The sequence below is a fragment of the Phacochoerus africanus genome, chromosome 10, assembly GCF_016906955.1.
Source record: "Phacochoerus africanus isolate WHEZ1 chromosome 10, ROS_Pafr_v1, whole genome shotgun sequence".
NCBI classification, from domain to species: Eukaryota; Metazoa; Chordata; class Mammalia; order Artiodactyla; family Suidae; genus Phacochoerus; species Phacochoerus africanus.
In genome coordinates, this window is record NC_062553.1 from 10663405 (window position 1) to 10683306 (window position 19902).

General features: G+C 40.3%; 1 protein-coding gene across 4 annotated transcripts in view; it reads left to right on the forward strand.

Moving 5' to 3' along the window:
- Window positions 1–19546, forward strand: part of C1QTNF7 (C1q and TNF related 7) — a 98320-nt gene extending 78774 nt beyond the window's left edge. For 3 of the 4 annotated variants that reach the window (XM_047799130.1, XM_047799133.1, XM_047799132.1), the window contains 2 exons: window positions 12362–12607; window positions 18561–19546. In XM_047799130.1, the coding sequence (XP_047655086.1) occupies window positions 12362–12607; window positions 18561–19192 (878 nt within the window). In that variant the 3' untranslated portion in view covers window positions 19193–19546. Of the gene's footprint in view, window positions 1–2983; window positions 3290–12361; window positions 12608–18560 lie in introns of those variants that run through there. The other variant, XM_047799131.1, reaches the window with a different exon arrangement.
- Window positions 19547–19902: the final 356 nt, after the last annotated feature.

Genomic DNA, 19902 nt, shown 5'->3' on the forward strand with positions numbered 1-19902 from the left:
AGCAGGGAAAAGGCAGACTCCTCCACCATCACTCCTGTCCCTTAGATGCTAAACTTTGAAGTGGCACATTTTCATGGACAGTTCCCATTCTCACTGCTGTTGAATGTGTTACGGGTCATGAAGATAGACGTCTAAGCCAAAATTGGAAATAGTCTTTGGATTTTACTCTATGAAGGTGAGGGTTTTGGAATCCAGCTCTGCCCCTTACCAGCCACGTCCCTCTGTCTCTCATCTCAGCCCCCTCCCTTCTCATGGGGAAACCATAGAAGCTACTTCATGTGTTTTTGGTAAAGAATAAATGAGAAATGCATGTAAAACACTTAGGACAGTGCCTTGCCAGAATACATGATAAATGGTGACCATTCCTTATTCCCTGTTATCCAAAGATACAGCATCTCAAAAATAATCTTCTGTCCATCAAGGGATGAATGGACATAAAAAATGTGGTATATATACAAAGAATCACAGGAATATTTTCAGCCACATAAAAATGAAGGAAATCCTATCATTTGCAACAGCAGAGATAGACTTTGAGGGCATCATGCTAAATGAAATAAGTCAGAGAAAGACAAGCACCACATGATCTCATTTCTATGCAGAACATTTAAAAAGCAAAAAAAAAAAAATCATAATTACAGAGATCAAACTGGTGGTTGCCAGAGGAAGAGGTGGAAGGTGGGTGAAATGTGTGAAAGCGGATCAGGTATAAGATAAATAAGTCCTAAGATAGAAGGCACAGGGTGGTGACCACAGTTAGTACAACTGTATTGTGTAAGAGTTTCTAAGAGAGTAGATCTTGCAAGTTCTCATCACAAGGAGAAAAAAAAAAAGTATGTGTGTGCTAGATGCAAACTAGACTTCACGTGGTGATCATGCTGCAACATATGCAGATGTGGAACCATCATTTTGTATATCTGGAACTAATGTCATGTTATCTGTCAATTAAATATCAATTAAAAAAACCATACACACGCATACATAGACACACCACAAAATAAAAATGAAAGATACAGAATCTCTCATATGCCAAATATTTTTCAAGAAAAGGTGCACAGCGCTCTGGGGAGGCGTGGAGGTGGTGGAGCAGACACCCAGAGGTCTGGCTCCTGCGATCTGCCGTCCAGGTCAGGTTTTACCCTGCCCTGCCTCTTCCCTCTACACCGTCAGTACCTCGCCGCAGCGTGGATGGAGGCAGCCGTGCGCACCGGGCCTGAAGGTTCCCAAGGCAACGCACATCACCCCGTTAGCCTTCACATCGCAAGACTCCAGGATGACCTGACATTTTAAAGACGATGCCAGTCCTCTCGTGTTTCCTAAACAACCTTAGGACAGCATGACAGTTGTGTGAGCGAAAGCCAAAAACTGGAGCACCTGGCGGTCACATCCCCCGTGCTCGCCGCCGTGGGGGGAGCGAAGGTCAGCTCTGTGCCGCTTCCCTTCCCGGAACCCATGGGCCCACAGACAGGCCTCTAATGAGCTCAAGACTTCTTGGAATTTCTGCAACGAGTCATGGGACAGCTCCCCGTGAACTCTGAAAACCTCGCTGAAACAGCTTGACAGCCGCATCAAGTTACATTTCGGAACTTTGCACAATGTGGCAGTGTGTGAGTAAAATGCTTTTAAGACGTGTTGGACTTGTCTAAAGCCTGTCCATTGTTGGTTAAGCGGTCTCAAGGGCCTATGAAGCTGCTTGGTGTCGGTCACACTATTATCTATTATCCAAGATGATTTTTTCAAAAATCCTAGGTTGTCTTGAAATCGTTACGAAATAGAAGATATGATGTGTGACATTTGCTTCAAAATATTCCAAATGCAGGGGTGGGGGTGGGGAATTAAGTGGGGAGAAGTGAAGAGTCCCCTTCCTTCCCCCCTTTCTTCCCCCCCACCCCACCCCACCCCCGGCCAGTAACTGTTGAGCTGGTAGGCCAGTGTAAAGCAACTCATTTTCCACTCAATATCCGCCTCTGTGTGTGTTTGAAATTTTCCGTAATCTTTAAGAATTGTCTTATGATTTAAAATATAAGAAGTAGGAATTCCCACTGTGGCTCTGCGATCATGAACCCGACTAGCATCCACGAGGATTTGGGTTTAATCCCTGGCCTTAACCCTCGGTGGGTTAAGGATCTGGGCATTGCCATGAGCTGGGCCTTAGGCCGGCAGCTGCAGCTCCCATTGGACCCCTAGCTTGGGAACGTCCGTGTGCCACCAGGTGTGGCAGTCAAAAGCAAAAATAAGTAAATTAATTCATTAAAAACATAAGAAGTGATGTTTGGGGCAGAAAGTCAAGAATCAAGCATTATAATCTGGAATAATACAATCACGTTAATTCTCAGTTATCCACAGTGATGGTTATTGATGTGGCAGCAAGTGTCACGTCTACTTGTATCAACTTTGTCATTATCTCAATAGCTTGAGAAGAATGATGGGGAAAGCAAGATCAAAAGGAACGTTTTCAGTCACTTCATTTCCATAAATGACATCATGAATTCCCTATCACTATTGGTAAGGAGATACATGAAGTTCATATCCAAAGACCAAAAAGAAATTGATTGCACCGAAGACAAGCTGTCATAGGGTTTGGAGAACCATTCTCTGCCTTTTGAATTGTTGAGATCAGTTCTCTGTAGGAACAAACTATATCCATGTTTTAAAAACACCCGGCCATTTGTCCATCCAGCAAAGAACAAAGAAAACTCAGTATGGTACCCATCTGCCTCTTTCATTTTGCAGCGCATGGAATGGGGGACGATTTTACCAGAATAGGGACACTTCTCCTTATTATCCCAGGAGGCACAGCCTTACATCCAGAATCTGAAGATTCTGCATTGAACATGCTCAAGTGGGAAATGACTCTTGTCTCTAAGTTAACAACTAATTTCCAGTCAGTGAGTAATTTTTTTTTCCCTGAAACATCCACTCAGTGGAAAACAAATGAAGAGGGAAAAAATTAAGTAAACAAATCTGAAAACTGAGGCCACGACACACAGCGATGGGGGTGCCTTCTGCACCCAGCACTCAAGGAAAGCAGGCGCTTGCAGGTTTATCTCGAACAGGACCGTAATTTTAACTGGTCCTGACTGAGCCTCACCCGATGAATGACTTCCAGGGCCTCTGGCTCTTTGGGACTAAAGGAGAGAAATATTTTTAGCACAACTATTTGGAAACTTCTGAGAACTTGGATCTGTTTTTCTGTCTGGTACCAAAGCAAGTTTTTCTCTGAGCTCTCATGAAAGATCCTCAGTCTCTTGTGGATTTAGAATTCTGGAGCAACCCACCAGCCCAGAACAAGGTATGGTGTTTACTCTTTTTCTAGAACTTTGGCAGATGTGGCTGCAATATCCCGTTTCATTACGGGAGCTTTTGAGTTTATTAAACAGATGGCTCTGTGAGAAGAATCCATGACACTGAAGACCTAGGTTCAAATCTCTGGTTTGACACTCACTTTGTGACCATAGACAAGTTGCTTGACTTCTCTGGATATTGGTCCCCTGTCTGAGTGACCACAAAAGGGTCTTTGGAAAGATGATCGTGGGCTTAACATTGCTTTGTGGAAGACAAAAAAAAATGTTGGACAGATGTCAGGATTGATTGCTCCGGTGCCATCCTAGCCCTTGACGTAAAGCAGCCAAAGCTTTATAAATCGGGAACCGTGGATAAAAATAAGTATTGATGAATCAGTGTTTTCCTTCTTTCAACCTTTGTGGCGCCATGACTGCAGACCAGTCTTTGCCTTCAGGGCTGGCGATAGAGTTGACATTTTGGTGGAGAAAAAGCAATAGCTGGCCACAGCACAATGTGGTTGTGGGGCCATGCAGGGTGCAGTTAGACACAGGAGAGGGAATGGGATTTCCTAGCCAACAGGAAAAGCTGTTCTCAGGAGGAAAGCCAGAGCCTCAGAGGCAGAGCTGTGGAAGCACAGACAGAAGGTACTGGGGCTTGAGCTCCGAGGGTCCCATCCCTTCTTGCTCACAGGGCCACTCCTAGTGCAGCGAGGGAAGGACACCGCCTGCTGTTGTGAAATCTCTTCCTCGCAGGCCAAGGATATGTCTGGTATTGGCCGCCATGGTTACCTAGCCTCCTCCTAATGCTTTCCAGGCAAAACACATTTTCAACTTGAATTAGGAATCGAGCCCAGCCCTTCCCAGGAAGTAAGGTCACAATTTCCCTCGCATGAGATGGGGAAAACCCACATGTGTAAAGACAAGAGAGCTGGGTTCAAATTCTGCCTGGGCCATTTTGAAGGCTGTGTAGACTTGAACCCTCAGACTCTCTTTTATTTGTAAAGATAATAGTACCTACTTCAGAAAACAGTCTGGAGGTTGAATAAGTGATGTCTTCACAGTATTAAGAATGCCAGTATGTTCCATACACCTCAATTTTTGTTACATAGGTTTTTGGGTGGGTGGGTGGGTGGGTGGTAAAAATATACAAAGCAAAATCTGTCACATCTCTTTTGGCCGCACCCATGGCATGCAGAAGTTCCCAGGCCAGAGACTGAACCCACACCACAGCTGTGACAGTGTTGTATCTTTAACCACTAGGCCACCTGGGAACTCCCCAGATCTGCCACTTTTAAGCATACAGGTCTGTGGCACTAGGCACATTCATGGTCCTATACAATCATCTCCATCTTCCATCTCCAGAACTTTTCATCTTCCCCAATTAAAACTTTGTCTTCATTAAGCACTAACTCCTCATCCCCCCTCCTCACAGCCCTTGGCAACCACCATTCTACGTTCTGTCTCTACAATTCTGACTATTCCAGATACATCGTACAAGTAGAATCATATCACATTTGTCCTTTGGTGACTAGCTTATTTCACTTGGCATTGAAGTCTTCGAGATGTAACCATGTTTCAGTATGTGTCGAATATTTCTTCCTTCCAGAGGCTGAATAATACTCCATTGTATGCATGTACCATGTTTTGCTTATCTATTCATCTGTTGATGGACACTTGCTTTGCTTCCACCTTTTGGCTATTGTGAATAATGCTGCTATGAGTATGGGTATACAAACATCTGTTTGAGCCTCTGCTTTCATTTCTTTCGGGTATACCAGAAGTGGAATTGCCGGGTTATATGACAATTCTACATTTAAACTTTTTAAGGATTCATCCTACTGTTTGTTACAGCTGCTGGACCATTTCACATTTCTATCAACTACATTTTAAATTTTTTTCCAGCTTTATTGTGATAGAATTGACATAAAACCTTGTGTACGTTTAAGGTGTACAACATGAAGATTTGATACACGTGGGTATTACAAAGTGATGACCACAGTAAGATTAGTTAACACACCCATCCCCTTACATATTATATCTTTTGTGTGTAGTGAGAACATTTCAGATCTACTCTCTCAGCAACGTTCAAGTATATGATATAGTACTGTTAGTATAGACACTGTGTGTGTGGTACATTAGAGCCCCAAAACTTATGAATCTCATAACAGGAAGATCTTTTGTATCCTTTGACCAACAACTCTTCATGTCCACCACACTTCTGCCCCTGGAAACCACCATTCTACTTTGTTTCTGTGAGTTAGGCTTTTTAAGTTTCACATATAAGAAGGATAATTTGTCTTTCTCTGTCTGATTTATTTCACTTAGCATAATGCCCTCAAGGTTCATCCATGCTTTTGCAAATGGCAGAACTTCTTTTTGTGGTTGAATACTTCATTGTACATTATATATGTGTGTGTGTACACACACACACACACACATATGCTATGTTTTCTTTATCAACTCGTCTGTCTGTGAAAACCTAAGTTGCTTCCACGTCTTGGCTCTTGTGAATAAATGCTGCAGTGAACATAGGGATTCAGATATCTCTTCAAGGTAATGAGTTTCATTTCCTTTGGGTGTATACTACCCAAAAGTGAGATTGCTGGATTTTATGCTAGGTCTGTTTTTAATTTCCTGTGGAATCTCCATTCTGTTCTCTGAAGTGGCTATACAAGTCTATGTTCTCCTCAACGGTGCCCAGTGTTCCTTTTCTCCACGTTCTCATCAACACTCGTTACATCTTCTATGTTTGATGGTAGCCATTCTGCCAGGTGTGAGGTGACACCTCTTTGTGGATTTTTTCCTTCTTTTTAGGGCCACACATGTGGCATATGGAAGTTCCCAGGCTACGGGTCAAATGGGAGCTGCAGCTGCTGGCCTACACCACAGCCACAGAAATGATCTGAGCTGCGTTTGTGACCTACGCCATAACTTGCAGCAATGCTGGATCCTTAACCCACTGAGCCAAACCAGGGCTCAAACCCACATCCTCATGGAAACTAGTTGGGTCCTCAACCTGCTGAGCCACAATAGAAACTCCCCTCATTGTGATTTTGACTTACATTTCCCTGATGATTAGTGATATTGAGCATCTTTTAATGTACCTGCTGTTCCATTCATATCTTCTTTGGAAAAATATCTATTCAGATCCTTTGGCCAATTTTATTTTTTTTTCTTCTTCTTTTTTATTTTTTTAAGTTTTTTTCAAGTATAGTTAATTTACAAGGCTGTGATCATTTCTGCTGTACAACAAAGTGACACAGTCATACATATACACATCCATTCTCTTGATTCTTTTTCCACATAGATTATCACAAGATACTGGGTAGGGTTCTCTGCGCCAATTTTAATTAGATTATTTGTTTTTTGCTAGTAAGTTGTGTGAGTTCTTTATGCATATTTAATATTAACCCCTTATCTGACACATGATTTGCAAGTATTTTCTCCCATTCCATAGGTTACCTTTTCATCTTATTCATCATTCTTCTGCTGTGCAGAAGCGTTTTAGTTTGATGTAGTCCTGCTTATTTATTTTTGCTTTTGTTGCCTATATTTCTAAGAGCATATCCAAAAAATTATTGCCAAGGCTAGTGTCACAGTGCTTTTCTCCTATGTGGTCTTCCAGGGGTTGATGATTTTAGGGCTTGCACTTAAGTCTTAATCCATTTTGAGTAATGTTTTTGAATATTGTGAGATAGGGTCCCAGTTTCATTGTTTTGCATGTCCATATCCAGTTTTTCCAACACCATTTTTTGAAGAGACTATCTTTTGCCTGCCGAGTATTCTTGGCTCCCTTGTCAGGTATTCATTGACCATGGTTGCATAGGTTTATTTTCTTTTAAAATATAGAAAGACATGCTATTTACAAAAAGATCTCAAAGTGTGGACACATTTTCTAGAAGTTGAAACTTTGCATTGATTTATTCAGTATTTCTCCAAATGTTTTCCAAAGCTAGTTTAGCAAAAACAGAGTCCTATGATTTTAAAAGTTTGCAAAACACTATATACTACATTCCTCTCTTATAGATTGCAAACTAACATGAACACAAAGTCTTTGAAATCTGCAGTACCACAAAGTAATTTTTTAAATATGTGTTCAAAAAGTTAAAGTTCTGTTACTTTGTAACCCCTACAGAAAAATAGGATAGAGAGTCTTTTACAATTAACATCCAGAACAGATCTGTTCAAATTAACCATATTTCCAGAGCTTTGATTTTCTAACTCCAAAGGAACACAATAGTGGGGAAAAGATACATTCAGCACATATTCTACATAAATCTGCATAATTCAATGCAAAACTTCAAAGTATTTTATATGAGGAGTGACTGTTAATGTGTATTAGGGTTCTTTTTGTAGTTTTGAAGATATTCTAAAAATTAGATTATAGTGTACATTGGGCTGTATATTTTAAACTGGTCAGTTTTATATGGAGTGTAAATTAAATAGCAAGAAAGCTGTTTAAAGATATTGTAATGTGTATACAGCCATGACTTACATAATCCATCCCCAGCCAAAATAACCAAATTCATTACAGACCAATGAGGCAGTAGAAGAAGGATGGATTTTTTTTTTATGATTTGTATTTTTTCCATTATAGTTGGCTTGGATTATTAAACACAAAGTGTTGAAAATATAAAGTTGGATCCCTACCTCACACTTTTTATGAGAAAAATTCCAATGGCTCAAATTTTAAACATTAAAAAAAAAAATGAAACAAAGAACTGAAAGAAAAGTGGGAGAATTCTTTCTGTTATCTTAAAGTAGGGAAGGCCTTCTAAATACAAGAAATTGAACCTCAAAAAATGTTTTCATGATAAAAAGACTTTTCAAATACATAAACAAAGTGAAAAAACAAACTGGGAAAAGCTTTTTCCTGCTTATGTCATAAACCCTATGCAGAATTCCTGTGGTGGCACAGCAGAAATGGATCCAACTAATATCCATGAGGATTTGCGTTCGGTCCCTGGCCTCACTCAGTGGGTTGGGGATCCAGAATTGACATGAGCTGTGGTGTAGGTCAAAGACTCAGCTTGGATTCCCACGTTGCTGTGGCTCTGGTGTAGGTCAGCACCTATAGCTCTGATTCGACCCCCTAGCCTGGGAACCTCCATGTTCCACTGGTGTGCCGCCCCCCCAAAAAGAAAATACATCACATGCAATAAATATATATGTGGAGATACACACACACACACACACACACACATATCCATTGCACTATTGCTTATAATAACGCAAGAGTAAAAACATCCCAAATATCCATCAATATCCATACAAATATCCATACAATATCCATTGTATGGTTAAATACAATACATTCATATGATGGATATGCTATAGCCACTAAAAAAAGAATGAGGCAACTCTACCTATATTTTGATATAGAAAGACCTCCAAGCTAAATAAAAAAGCAAGGTACAGGAATTTTCACATAACGTGCCTGCAGGGGAAGGACATACAAGAAATTAGCAGCAGTGGTTGCCTCTAGAAAGGGAATCTGGATGTCTGGAAGCCTGGGAAGAAGGAGAAGAGATTTCCTTTTCATCTCATATTTTTTTTAACTTTATGAATGTGTGCCTGTTTTATCTATACAAATAAATTTTAAATACTCTAGACTACACAAAATTCAAACAACTTAAATCCTTTCTTTGCATTTCTCAAACACTGCAAAAGGGATTCATAGACCCCAGGAATATTTCTTTAAACCCTCTCCCCTTTCTTTTGGAGTATTCTCATATTTGGAGAGAATATGGAAACCTCTCTAGTTTTTTTCCCCACAAAAATTACACTTCCTCCCTTCAAAAATATCTTCTGCCCCCAGCCTGAAGGTTTTTTTTTTTTTCATGCCAAGCTCTGTCTTAGGTGGTTGGAGACATCAATGGCTTAGACAAGGGTCCCTGCCCTCAGGGAGCTTACATTTTATTGGATGGTGATATATAATATTTTAAAAATATAATACAAATAAGAATAATCTAGTAAATTAGAGAGAGTACAGTGGGGGATGGGGGAAAACAGAGCAGAATGAGGGCAGGTCAGGGGGTGGAAGAGGGCTCTTTGCAATGTTAGATGAGGGGAGGGTTGGCTTTAATGAAAGGGTAGCATTTGAGCAAAGACAGAAGCAGGAAGTGAGACAGGTAGGCATCTTGGAGAAGAGTTTCAGATGGAGGGAAGAGTCAGTATGAAGATGCAGAGCATCCCTGGCATCTTTGAGAAACATCAAGGAGTCCAGTGTGACCGGAGCTGAGGAAGTGGGAAGGAGAGTAGAAGAAGATGAAGTCAGGGAGGTAGGGAAGTTGGCGTCCAATCAAGTAGGATCGTGTAGACCATGTACCATGAGGCTTTGGACTTTTAAGTGAAATAAAGAACAATCACAAGGTGATGCCACCGTGGCTTTCTGTTATCATCCACACCCCCTTGTCATCCTGATGACCTGAGTTCCATGTCTCCACTGGCCACTCACCATTACATCATCATCACACCTCGTTCCTCAGTTCTGATGAGGATTAGTAGTGGATAACCATTTGGGGGGGGGTGTCTTTCAAAACATTCTAACTGGGAATGCTTTCAGCATTTAGACTTCTGTACAGATAATATTCTAGTGCATTTGCCAATGAGCAGCAAACATTTGTTGAAGAAATACATTTGTTTCCATTGTTTTCATTCTTTCTTTGAGCATCCTTTCGCCTGGCTGTTGGAAATTTTAATATCCTTTCTTCCAAGCATATCTTTAAAACGTGTGCATCCTCTATCCATTGTAGACCCTTACCACATGCTCCTTCAGAGACTGATCCTCAACCACTGGCATGTGTGTTTTTAGCATCTCCGCCAGTGCCCGAGATGCCACTGCCCAAAGCACCCTCTCTTCAGATCATTTCAAGTCCCTCTTAGAACCAGCTCCTGGCCTCATGTCTGGCCAGGAGATACTTAAAATCATCCATATAAGTATCTCTTCCTCTCTTTCAAATCCCTTCACAAAGCTTCCTTTAATCAGTTTTTTATAAGAGAGTGGAACTGGCAATTTAATCATTGTGTTTAATTTTAACTGGCAGTGGTTTGGATAAAAGATTCTTTCCATTTTCTTTCATCAGAGGCACCTTTGGAAAGGCTGGCATGCTTATCACATCTGCTGGGCTTTCCAGAAGTTGCCTTAATCCCAGTTGAGTAGTAGGATAAGTAAGTTTGAGTTTGTGCTCTGGAAGCAGACATAACATCGCAAAAATATCTTCTTTGATTTTTTTTTTTCTGGTGAGGGGGAAGGTCCCTGGTACCATGGAGATTTGGTCAAGGATACAGAGCCTATATTTGGATATGTTGCCTTAGTTTTTCACTAAAAAAGATTTCTAAGAATCAGACTCATTTTGAACCACATGTGCACACTATGTTTTTCTCAGTCTGTCATTGCTATGCTCTGGCAAATTTCTGGATCTAATGCCAAGATGTTGCAATTTCCCCATGGGTGCCATAAAAATGGTAGAATGTGCTGGTTAAGTTTCTGATGTGACTGTCAAAAAAATAAAGAAACTCCATCCAATTGCTTTTCCCACATGGTATGATTATTTCCTTTGGGCTAGTATATGCCAGGCATATACATCAAGCTTTGGACAGATTTCTCCTTAAAGCTCAGATCCCATCATGCTAAAAATGCTCATTTTCACCATCCGAGAACCACAGGTATACCTTCTCCCATCCAAGACGCTGATAGTCCTAAGACCATTAGCCTAGAGAATGACGTGTCCACAGCCCACACTTCCCACCCTTTGGCCTATATGCCAAATGTGATGCTAATTAATGATCCATCATTTGCAGCTGCCAGGCTTTGTGGAGGGAAAAAACCAAATTCAAATCATAGCTGAAGAGACCTTTTGCCTGCTTCTCTCGGAGCATGTGGCAACATGCATGGTTCAGATTCACTCAGCTCTTTAACTGAGCCCCAGGGCTAACAGCTTAATGGGACACTATAGCATTCTATCCTGCAGCTTTTAAAGTAAAGTTTGAGACACACACACCCCACTCCGGACATACACAGTACTCCAATTAACACTAACTGGCATTACACATGATTATCAAGTGAAAAACATGATTTCCCTGAAAATGTCACTTCCTTTCTCTTGCATTAAAAAGCATATTCTAAGAAAAAGACCATGGATGCCTGCAAAGATTAGATATAAGAATGTCTGTCCAGCATGGTGTTTGTACTGGCAGAAAACTAGAAGCAAATGTCTACAATGGGGAATGGTGCACATAAAGGGTAATAGGGAAGTAGAGTAACATTAGTTAATGTTACGAATAATTTTTGACATGGAAGGTGCTCATGATGTAGGGTTACGTGAAAAAAAAGTTAAAGATTGCAGGAATGACATAACAGCACTTCTCTTCATAGCACAGGAAAAAAGACCAAAGGGACATATACGTCAAAATATAAAAAGGCAATTATCTCAGGGTGGTGAGGCTAATGTTGATGTTTATTTTATTCATTTGCACCTCTACTTTTCTTTTTAAAATGCATACTTTTACAAAAAGAAAATGTGGTTTTTTTTTTTTTTTTGGTCCTTTTAGGGCCATGCCTGTGGCACATGAAGGTTCCCAGGCCAGGGGTCAAATCGGAGCTGTAGCCGCTGGCCTACACCACAGCCATAGCAACACGGGATCCGAGCCGTGCCTGCGACCTGCACTGCAGCTCATGGCAACACTGGGTCCTTAATCCACTGAGTGAGGCCATGGATCGAACCTGCCTCCTCATGGATGCTAGTCAGATTCGCTTCTGCTGAGCCTCAACAAGAACGCCCCAAAAAATTATTTTTTGGAGTCCGTCATTGGTTCCCGCAGGGAAAAAAATGCAACAAAGTGATTTACTTTGGAATTTTTAAGAATCAGTGCTTTATCTTCGCCAACCCTTGTGTTAAACACTGAGAAGTCTCTATAGACAATGTGCTAATTATTTCCCATGGAATTATGAGGACCAACAGGACATTTCTACACACATGGAGAGGTGAGTCCTGGAGTGAATTGTTGCAAAAGCCCATTCTTGTGTTCAGTTCCCCCACCTAAGAGGGTGCATTTATGTCCGTGTGTTTCTCTTCCAGAGCCAAAGATGTTTGTCTTGCTCTATGTTACAAGTTTTGCCATTTGTGCAAGTGGACAACCTCGGGGTAATCAGTTCAAAGGCGATACCTACTCCCCAAGATATATCTGTAGCATTCCTGGCTTACCTGGACCTCCAGGCCCCCCTGGAGCAAATGGTTCCCCTGGGCCCCATGGTCGGATCGGCCTTCCGGGACGAGATGGTAGAGACGGCAGGAAAGGAGAAAAAGGTGAAAAGGGGGCTGCAGGTAATGAACAAAGTTCTGCAAAACACCCCTGTGTCACCCCCACCTTAAAACATTCCCTGGCTTTGTTGCTCTTTCTAATGAGAATTGCTCCTTAAATCCCTTCTTGACCTCACCGTCATTAATCATAACAAGTTTATTGAGTCCTCTCTATGCTTCAGATACTGCTCTGCACTCTACCTACCTTCTCATTGCACTGTAATGACAACCCTTTCACAGGGACTGCTCTATAGATGAGAACACAGAGCAATTGCATGATTAAATGAGTTGCTGGAGCTGGACATGCACGGCTAGTGATTGGCAGAGTTCAATGCATCTAGAACACCTGATGCCTGTGACCGCTGAGCTGGTACAGCTAGCAAGCGATGGCTGCATGCAAGAGGCCATGGATGGATAGACAGACAGATGGATGGGAAAGAGACAGACAGATGCAGTAGGGGCAGACAATAGGAGTCAAAAGCACAGGAGCCATCCTGCTTTGTACTAAAATCCTCAACAAAGAGGCAAAAGGCTTCTGGATTTTGCTTTTCACAAATAACTTGACAGTAGTACTATAGAGCCTACCTTTCCTAGTTCAACACTCTCCCATCTGTCCTGAAGCCAAAAAAAAAAAAAAACATATTTCTTCCTCTTCTGTCCTGAAGCAGCCAACAAACAGATTTCTTACAGCCCTTTACAGCAACACAATCATCCCCTATGCTTTCAGTCATTTTCACTTTCTTCCCACAAATGAGTCAGCCCAGGAAGCTTGCCATACCCTGCAATCCTTCACAGTAAACCAAATTGAAATTCTAGTGAGGCTGTGCTAACTCTGAAAGAGGAAGTGATTTGGATGGAATCAACCTTTGAAAACCAGTTTCTGAGTATAAAAGTTGGGACAACAGATAGGAAGGAAAAAATCAATAGCTCTAAGAGATACGCTTCTATCTCGCCATTGCACCTGCTTTGCTGGTGTTATGTGAAAAGATACCACAGCGTATATTCAAATGATTAGGTAAAAAGCCATTGTTGACTTTGTCATACAGAAACTATTTGGCAAATCAGCAACCACCAAATCTATGACCCTTATTCAACATTAGATAAAGAACCTTTAGGAAAAGGTTCAACATCAGGTAAAGAACCTTTCATTTGGAGCTTACATCCCATCTTTCAAAGGCTTCTTTTTGGTAATACCGCTGAACACTTACTGCTGTGTCGTGATCATGAATATCCTTGAAATTCTAAAATAACGCCAGGATCATAGTGAGACATGATCTGCCCTTTTAGTTTACTGGGTCTGGAAGCAATAATGCAGTGGTTACACAAACATGCATTGGAACCAGAAAGATCTGACTCCTTCAATTACTAACTCAGCATCTTTGGGCAAATAGACTCTTCAAGCCTCTGTTTCCTCATTCATAAATTGGGGGTGTTAAGTGTGATTGTGAAGATTAAGGAAAATAATACAAGCAAAACACTCCTCAGAATAAGTACCATGCATTAAGCATTCCGTAAATATGAGTTGTTATTTTTTATTACATAGTGAACTGCAAATATTAGTCATAGCTCAGTTCATGAATACCCAGAGCCATATAATAAACTAGAAACAAGTGATCTTCTTCATGAGGCAGTTCTAATGTTATTTAAATGTATGGATATGGATATGCATTCACATTAAATTGAATGCTTGTAATTGCTTCAATTTTAACTGTATACGAGGCCAGCTATGCCCCATATTAATCAATCTATTCATTCATCCATCCATCCATGCATTTTTCATTCAACAAGCTTTTTGTGCCCCTGTTGCTCTGAAGTATTGTTCTAGATCAGTGTTTCTCAACCTCCACACTAATGATATTTGGAGCTAAATAATTATTTACTATGGGATGGCTATCTTGTGCATTGAATGACATTTAGCAGCATCCAACTTGATGCTTGATGTCATCCCCCCCCCACACACACACACACACCAATTTTGACAACCAAAAATGTCTCCTGGTGTTGCCAACTTTCCCTTGGTGGGCAGTATTAATTTGCCCCCAGTTGAAAACACTGTTCTAGACACTGGGTATGCAAATATGAGTAAGACATTGTTTCCGCTTTGATAAGCAAACATTTGGGTGGCAGGGGAGGCCAATATGGAAATACATGATTCCAGTATGTCATCATCATCCCTATTTATTAAGAACCTACTGGGTGTCAGCAATTTTACATTTAATACTTAATTTCAACCATAACTTTATTAGCAAAAATTATAATCAGCAATAGTAATAATGTTACAAGTGACAAAATTGAGATTCAAAAGTAAAAAGACTTTCCCCACTTTAGTGACTTAAATCCAATACACACATATTCATATGTAAGGGGAGACAACAGCTAAGAAAGGTAAGACTGTCTTTGTGATCAAAGAAGAGAAGCACATCTCATTTACAAACCCTAAGAACAGAGCCCTGGGGCTGGAGCAGGACACCACCTGGTTGGAAGAGTCTGCTTCCTGTTTCCCCTTTCGTGATGCAACATCTTCTCATTCACGTACCCTTGTTGAACGTCTCCACCACATCCACCTCAACTCCCTAACAAGGTCAAGTATGTGTTGTTTGTTTCCTTAGTTTTTCCAATTTCCTTACCCTAAATTACAAATACAGTGTTCATTATACTGAATTATCAATTTTCTGTACAAAGATCTGTCTCTCTCACTGGTCTATAGCCATTGCTGTTATAGCATATTTTTAAAACTTAATTTAATGTGAATGCACATCCATATAAATATCTTCAAATACCATGAGCACCACCTCACCATGACATAGAAGTAGATCATTCTATTTTATTATATGACTTTGGATGTTCATGAACTTGGCACATATCTGCAGATAGCAATGTAATATGTAATAACAGCTAACTTGAGGGTAGGACAGGTGTCATTCATGTCAATGGCTCTCAGCCCCTGGAACAGTGCCTGGCATGTAGCAAATGGTCAGTCAGTATTAGATGGTTTAGAGGGATGTATGCAAGCACACATCAATCTATGATGGATGGATGGATGGAGGGATGGATGGCAGACACTGAAGAAAAAAAGCCCATTTCATGGAGAACTAAGACAAAGTCTTTTCTCTCCAAACTTCAGTATTTAAGCATAGATTAACACTCCATAATTCTCCTCTCTACCCAGCATATGTCTGACTTAATAGGGAGAGGAGAACCATTTCTCCCTTCATTCCATTCGCCATTAATCAGCCCTTATCACAAGGGAAAAATCTTTCGAGCAAACAGGAAGAATTACCATAAAATATTACATCAAGTCCCCAATTATCTATTTCCTAGCTGTTCCAACTATTAAATACCTATAGAAATCCAAATGTTGAGATCTTTAAGACTTTTGCAAGGCTGGCCTTTTTAAATTGCTTCTTGGTATTTATGGTTTGGTCTCAAAGAATTTTCAAGAGGATAAGACCACAAGCAAGCTCGTCCAATATCTTCAACAAGTGGAAAACTAAAGGCAGGGAGATAAAGTCCCTTCTTCACACTCACTTAACTAATCCATGGCTGGACAAAGTCTTTATCGGGTCTGCTGAGTCACTGCTTACCACTTTCCTCACTGGAGTTTACAGTGGATTGAGGTCCAATTTCTTCATATTACAAATCAGGCATTTGAAACTCAGACAAGAAGTGACTTGCCCAAAGTTGTTGAGGCAGAAGAATTTCAGTACATAATGAAATGTAATGGTCAAACCATCAATGTACTGATTCCAAAATGGTTTTTAATTGATGTATCAAAGTCACTGTGAGGACAGCAAAAGTTAAGCTCCTATTGAAGATAAAATAACATTGTAGGCTTTTGATTCAAAAGTAAATTTAACAGTAAAATACTATTCCTATTCCATCCCTATCAAAAAAAAAAAAAAAAAGGAGCAAATACTGAAAGATCAGACTATTTTGGCCTTATTTCAAGAAATAAATACCAGAGTTGGTTCTAGCTAGGGCTTGTGGAATTTCAACTTAACAACAAAAGTCATCTAGAGCTGAGGATGAGCTATGATCAGTAACAGCACTGATCCTAGCTACCCAAAAAAGGTTGCATTCAGTATTGGCATTTTCTGTGCATCACAAATTATTAAACACCCTCTTTCTAAAAGTATTAAAACAAAATACTTGATGTTCTGAGGGCAAAGCTTTATTTCTCCTAAAACTTGTGTTGTTCTGAATACTTCATTGCTAAATTTGCCAAATAACTGAAAACTGATCAAACTCATACATTGATGGATGTATAATAGTCAAATAAATTATATCAAGCACTATCAAGATAATAGGCTTAGCTTCATAAAAGTTCTTGAGAACAAATACATAGTTAAGAGTAAAAATTACACAGTATAACAACAATATACTTTCCTGGACTACAAAAGTGCATTACAGACTAACAATAATGTGGATACTTTTCAGGAAAGTATCATTATATAAGCATTATTTATGGAATGGATTTGGCCATAAAATTCAGAACATTTTATATGCTTTTAAGTCACTGTTATTACATATATGGTTTTAAAATTAAATAGATTTTGCTTATCACTTTCAAACCATGATCATAATTACTCTGCACTTTACCTATGGTTGATCTGTAGATATAAAGATTGGACAAACAGAAAATGTGCCTGTATGATGATTTTTAATTTGTCGAAATCCTTTCACAGCCCTTATGTCTTTTCTACATACATGGAGACCCAGAGAAATTAAAGGACTTGCCTAAAATAATACAACCATTTAGCTGCGAGCCAAAAAGAATTAAAGGTTTTTTATTTCAGCCCCAAAGGTAAGAGGCATTTTGATGAAGGGGAAACATCATGAGGCTATGACTTGGATTCCAGTCCTAGCCTTGCTATTGAAGCGAGTTTCTTCACCTTTCTGGCATTCAGTTTTCTCCTCTAAAACAGAACCCCTGCCCAGTGGTAGCAGTCATTGTTCTTTGGCCATCCTGACATATTAAAGGGCCCTCTCTGTGTTGCAGGCACACTTTACAGTTTATACTCTGGCCCCTGCCCCAGGAGATGTTCAGGTGCCAGAGGGAGGCATGTGTTCAAATCACAGCTCCGTCACTCACCAGCTCTGTTCTCTTGAACACACTAACTTCTCCCTGGCTCAGTTTTCTCATCTACAGTGGAAGTAATAATAATTCATAGTTTATAAAGTTGTGGCAAGACTTGAAGATAATGCATGCATATAAAGCATTGCCCCTGATACCTAGTAAATGTTCAATAAGTATGAGCTAATCTAACTTTGATTAACTTTTTTTTTTTTTGCCTTTTTAGGGCCACACACACAGCATATGGAAGTTTCCTGGCCAGGGGTCAAATCTGAGCTACAACTGCCAGCCTCTGCCACAGCCACAGCCACAACACCAGATCCAAGCCACTTCTGTGACCTATACCATGGCTCACAGCAATGCTGGATCCTTAACCTTCTGAGTGAGGCCAGGGATCAAAACTGCATCTTCATGGATACCAGTTGGGTTCATTACCACTGAGCCACAATGGGAATGCCCAGATTAACTTTTTATTAATAATACTGATAGAAGTAGAATGGGGCATGAAGCTAAGTAGCCTCTAAGGATTCATCTTGTTCTGTCTGCATCCATGACCTCAGTCTGGGAAATAATATCAGCATGCTCACTGAATTCTTCCTGTAGTGATGAGTATCTGGATGTGTCTAATTTAGCAGCAGATGATCTGTCATTAAAAAGATGGTTAATTATTTTAAATTGATCAGGATTTAAATGATTTCTTACATACTCAGGAAAATTTTCTTGAAATGTTGATGAAAATTCTCTACTTCTGTTTTAGTGCATCAGTGATTTTTTAAAACATTAATTACCTAAAAGTATACTGTTGAAAGTTGACTGAGAAGCCAAAGTTATGGCAGGTGGGCCTGTTCTTAGTGTCTCTACATTTGAAGAAACTATTAATTAAACTATAAACTCTTTTTGAAGGTTTGAGAGGTAAGACTGGACCACTGGGCCTTGCTGGAGAGAAAGGGGACCAAGGAGAGACTGGTAAAAAAGGACCCATGGGACCTGAGGGAGAGAAAGGAGAAGTAGGTCCTGTTGGGCCTCCTGGACCAAAGGGAGACAGAGGAGAGAAAGGGGAGCCGGGACTGCCTGGTGTTTGTAGATGTGGAAGCATCGTTCTCAAATCTGCTTTTTCTGTTGGCATCACAACCAGCTACCCAGAAGAAAGGCTACCAATCATATTTAACAAGGTCCTCTTCAATGAGGGAGAGCATTACAACCCTGCAACAGGGAAGTTCATCTGTGCTTTCCCAGGAATCTATTACTTTTCTTATGATATCACATTGGCGAATAAGCATCTGGCAATTGGGCTGGTACACAATGGGCAGTACCGGATAAAGACCTTTGATGCCAACACAGGAAACCATGATGTGGCTTCAGGGTCCACAGTCATTTATCTTCAGCCAGAAGATGAAGTCTGGCTGGAGATCTTCTTCACTGACCAGAATGGCCTCTTCTCAGACCCAGGTTGGGCAGACAGCTTGTTCTCTGGATTCCTCCTGTACGTTGACACAGATTATCTAGATTCCATATCAGAAGACGACGAGCTCTGATCAGCACCGTTGGCCTGAATGTCCCAGGATCCTTGTGGCAGACACTTTGATTTAATCTGGGGCCCCGCCAGGTGGAACAAGAAGAAATGAGCTCCAAAAAGACTCCCACTCAAATTCCAGAGCATTTACAGACAGTTATAGCAGAATCTATTAAAGCAAGTTGGAACCACCAAACTGCTGAAATCACGCCGAAATGAATTTATAAAACAATAACCTCAGATATGTTTTCTCAAAAGTGGTGGTTCATAAATATTTAAACAAATTAAAGACAATGTTACAAATTTTCTATTAAATTCCTTGAGTGCTGAAACAAAGCTGGCAATGATATTGTCTCATTAAATTTTTATAAAGTTACATTTTTGCCTGTTATTTAAGAGAAGCATAACATACCACAATCCTTGACAATTCTCAAAAGGCTGTAGTACGTAAAAATAATAATAATAATAATAAAGGTAAGAGATGCCAAGAAATTTCAAGCAATTTCAATTCATTCCTTCATGCTTGTATATATTCACTCAGAAACTCTTTAATGAGCTTGTATAAACTGGACACTATAATACTGGGCCAGATCTAATAATGAGTTAAAACAAAATTCCTTCCTTCATACAGGGTAATGTGTGATGAAGCATATTGTCACAGTTCAATGTGGTAAGCACCATGGCAAATATATTGACTGGGTTCTAGAGGCACACTGGACCTGCTATTCCTGG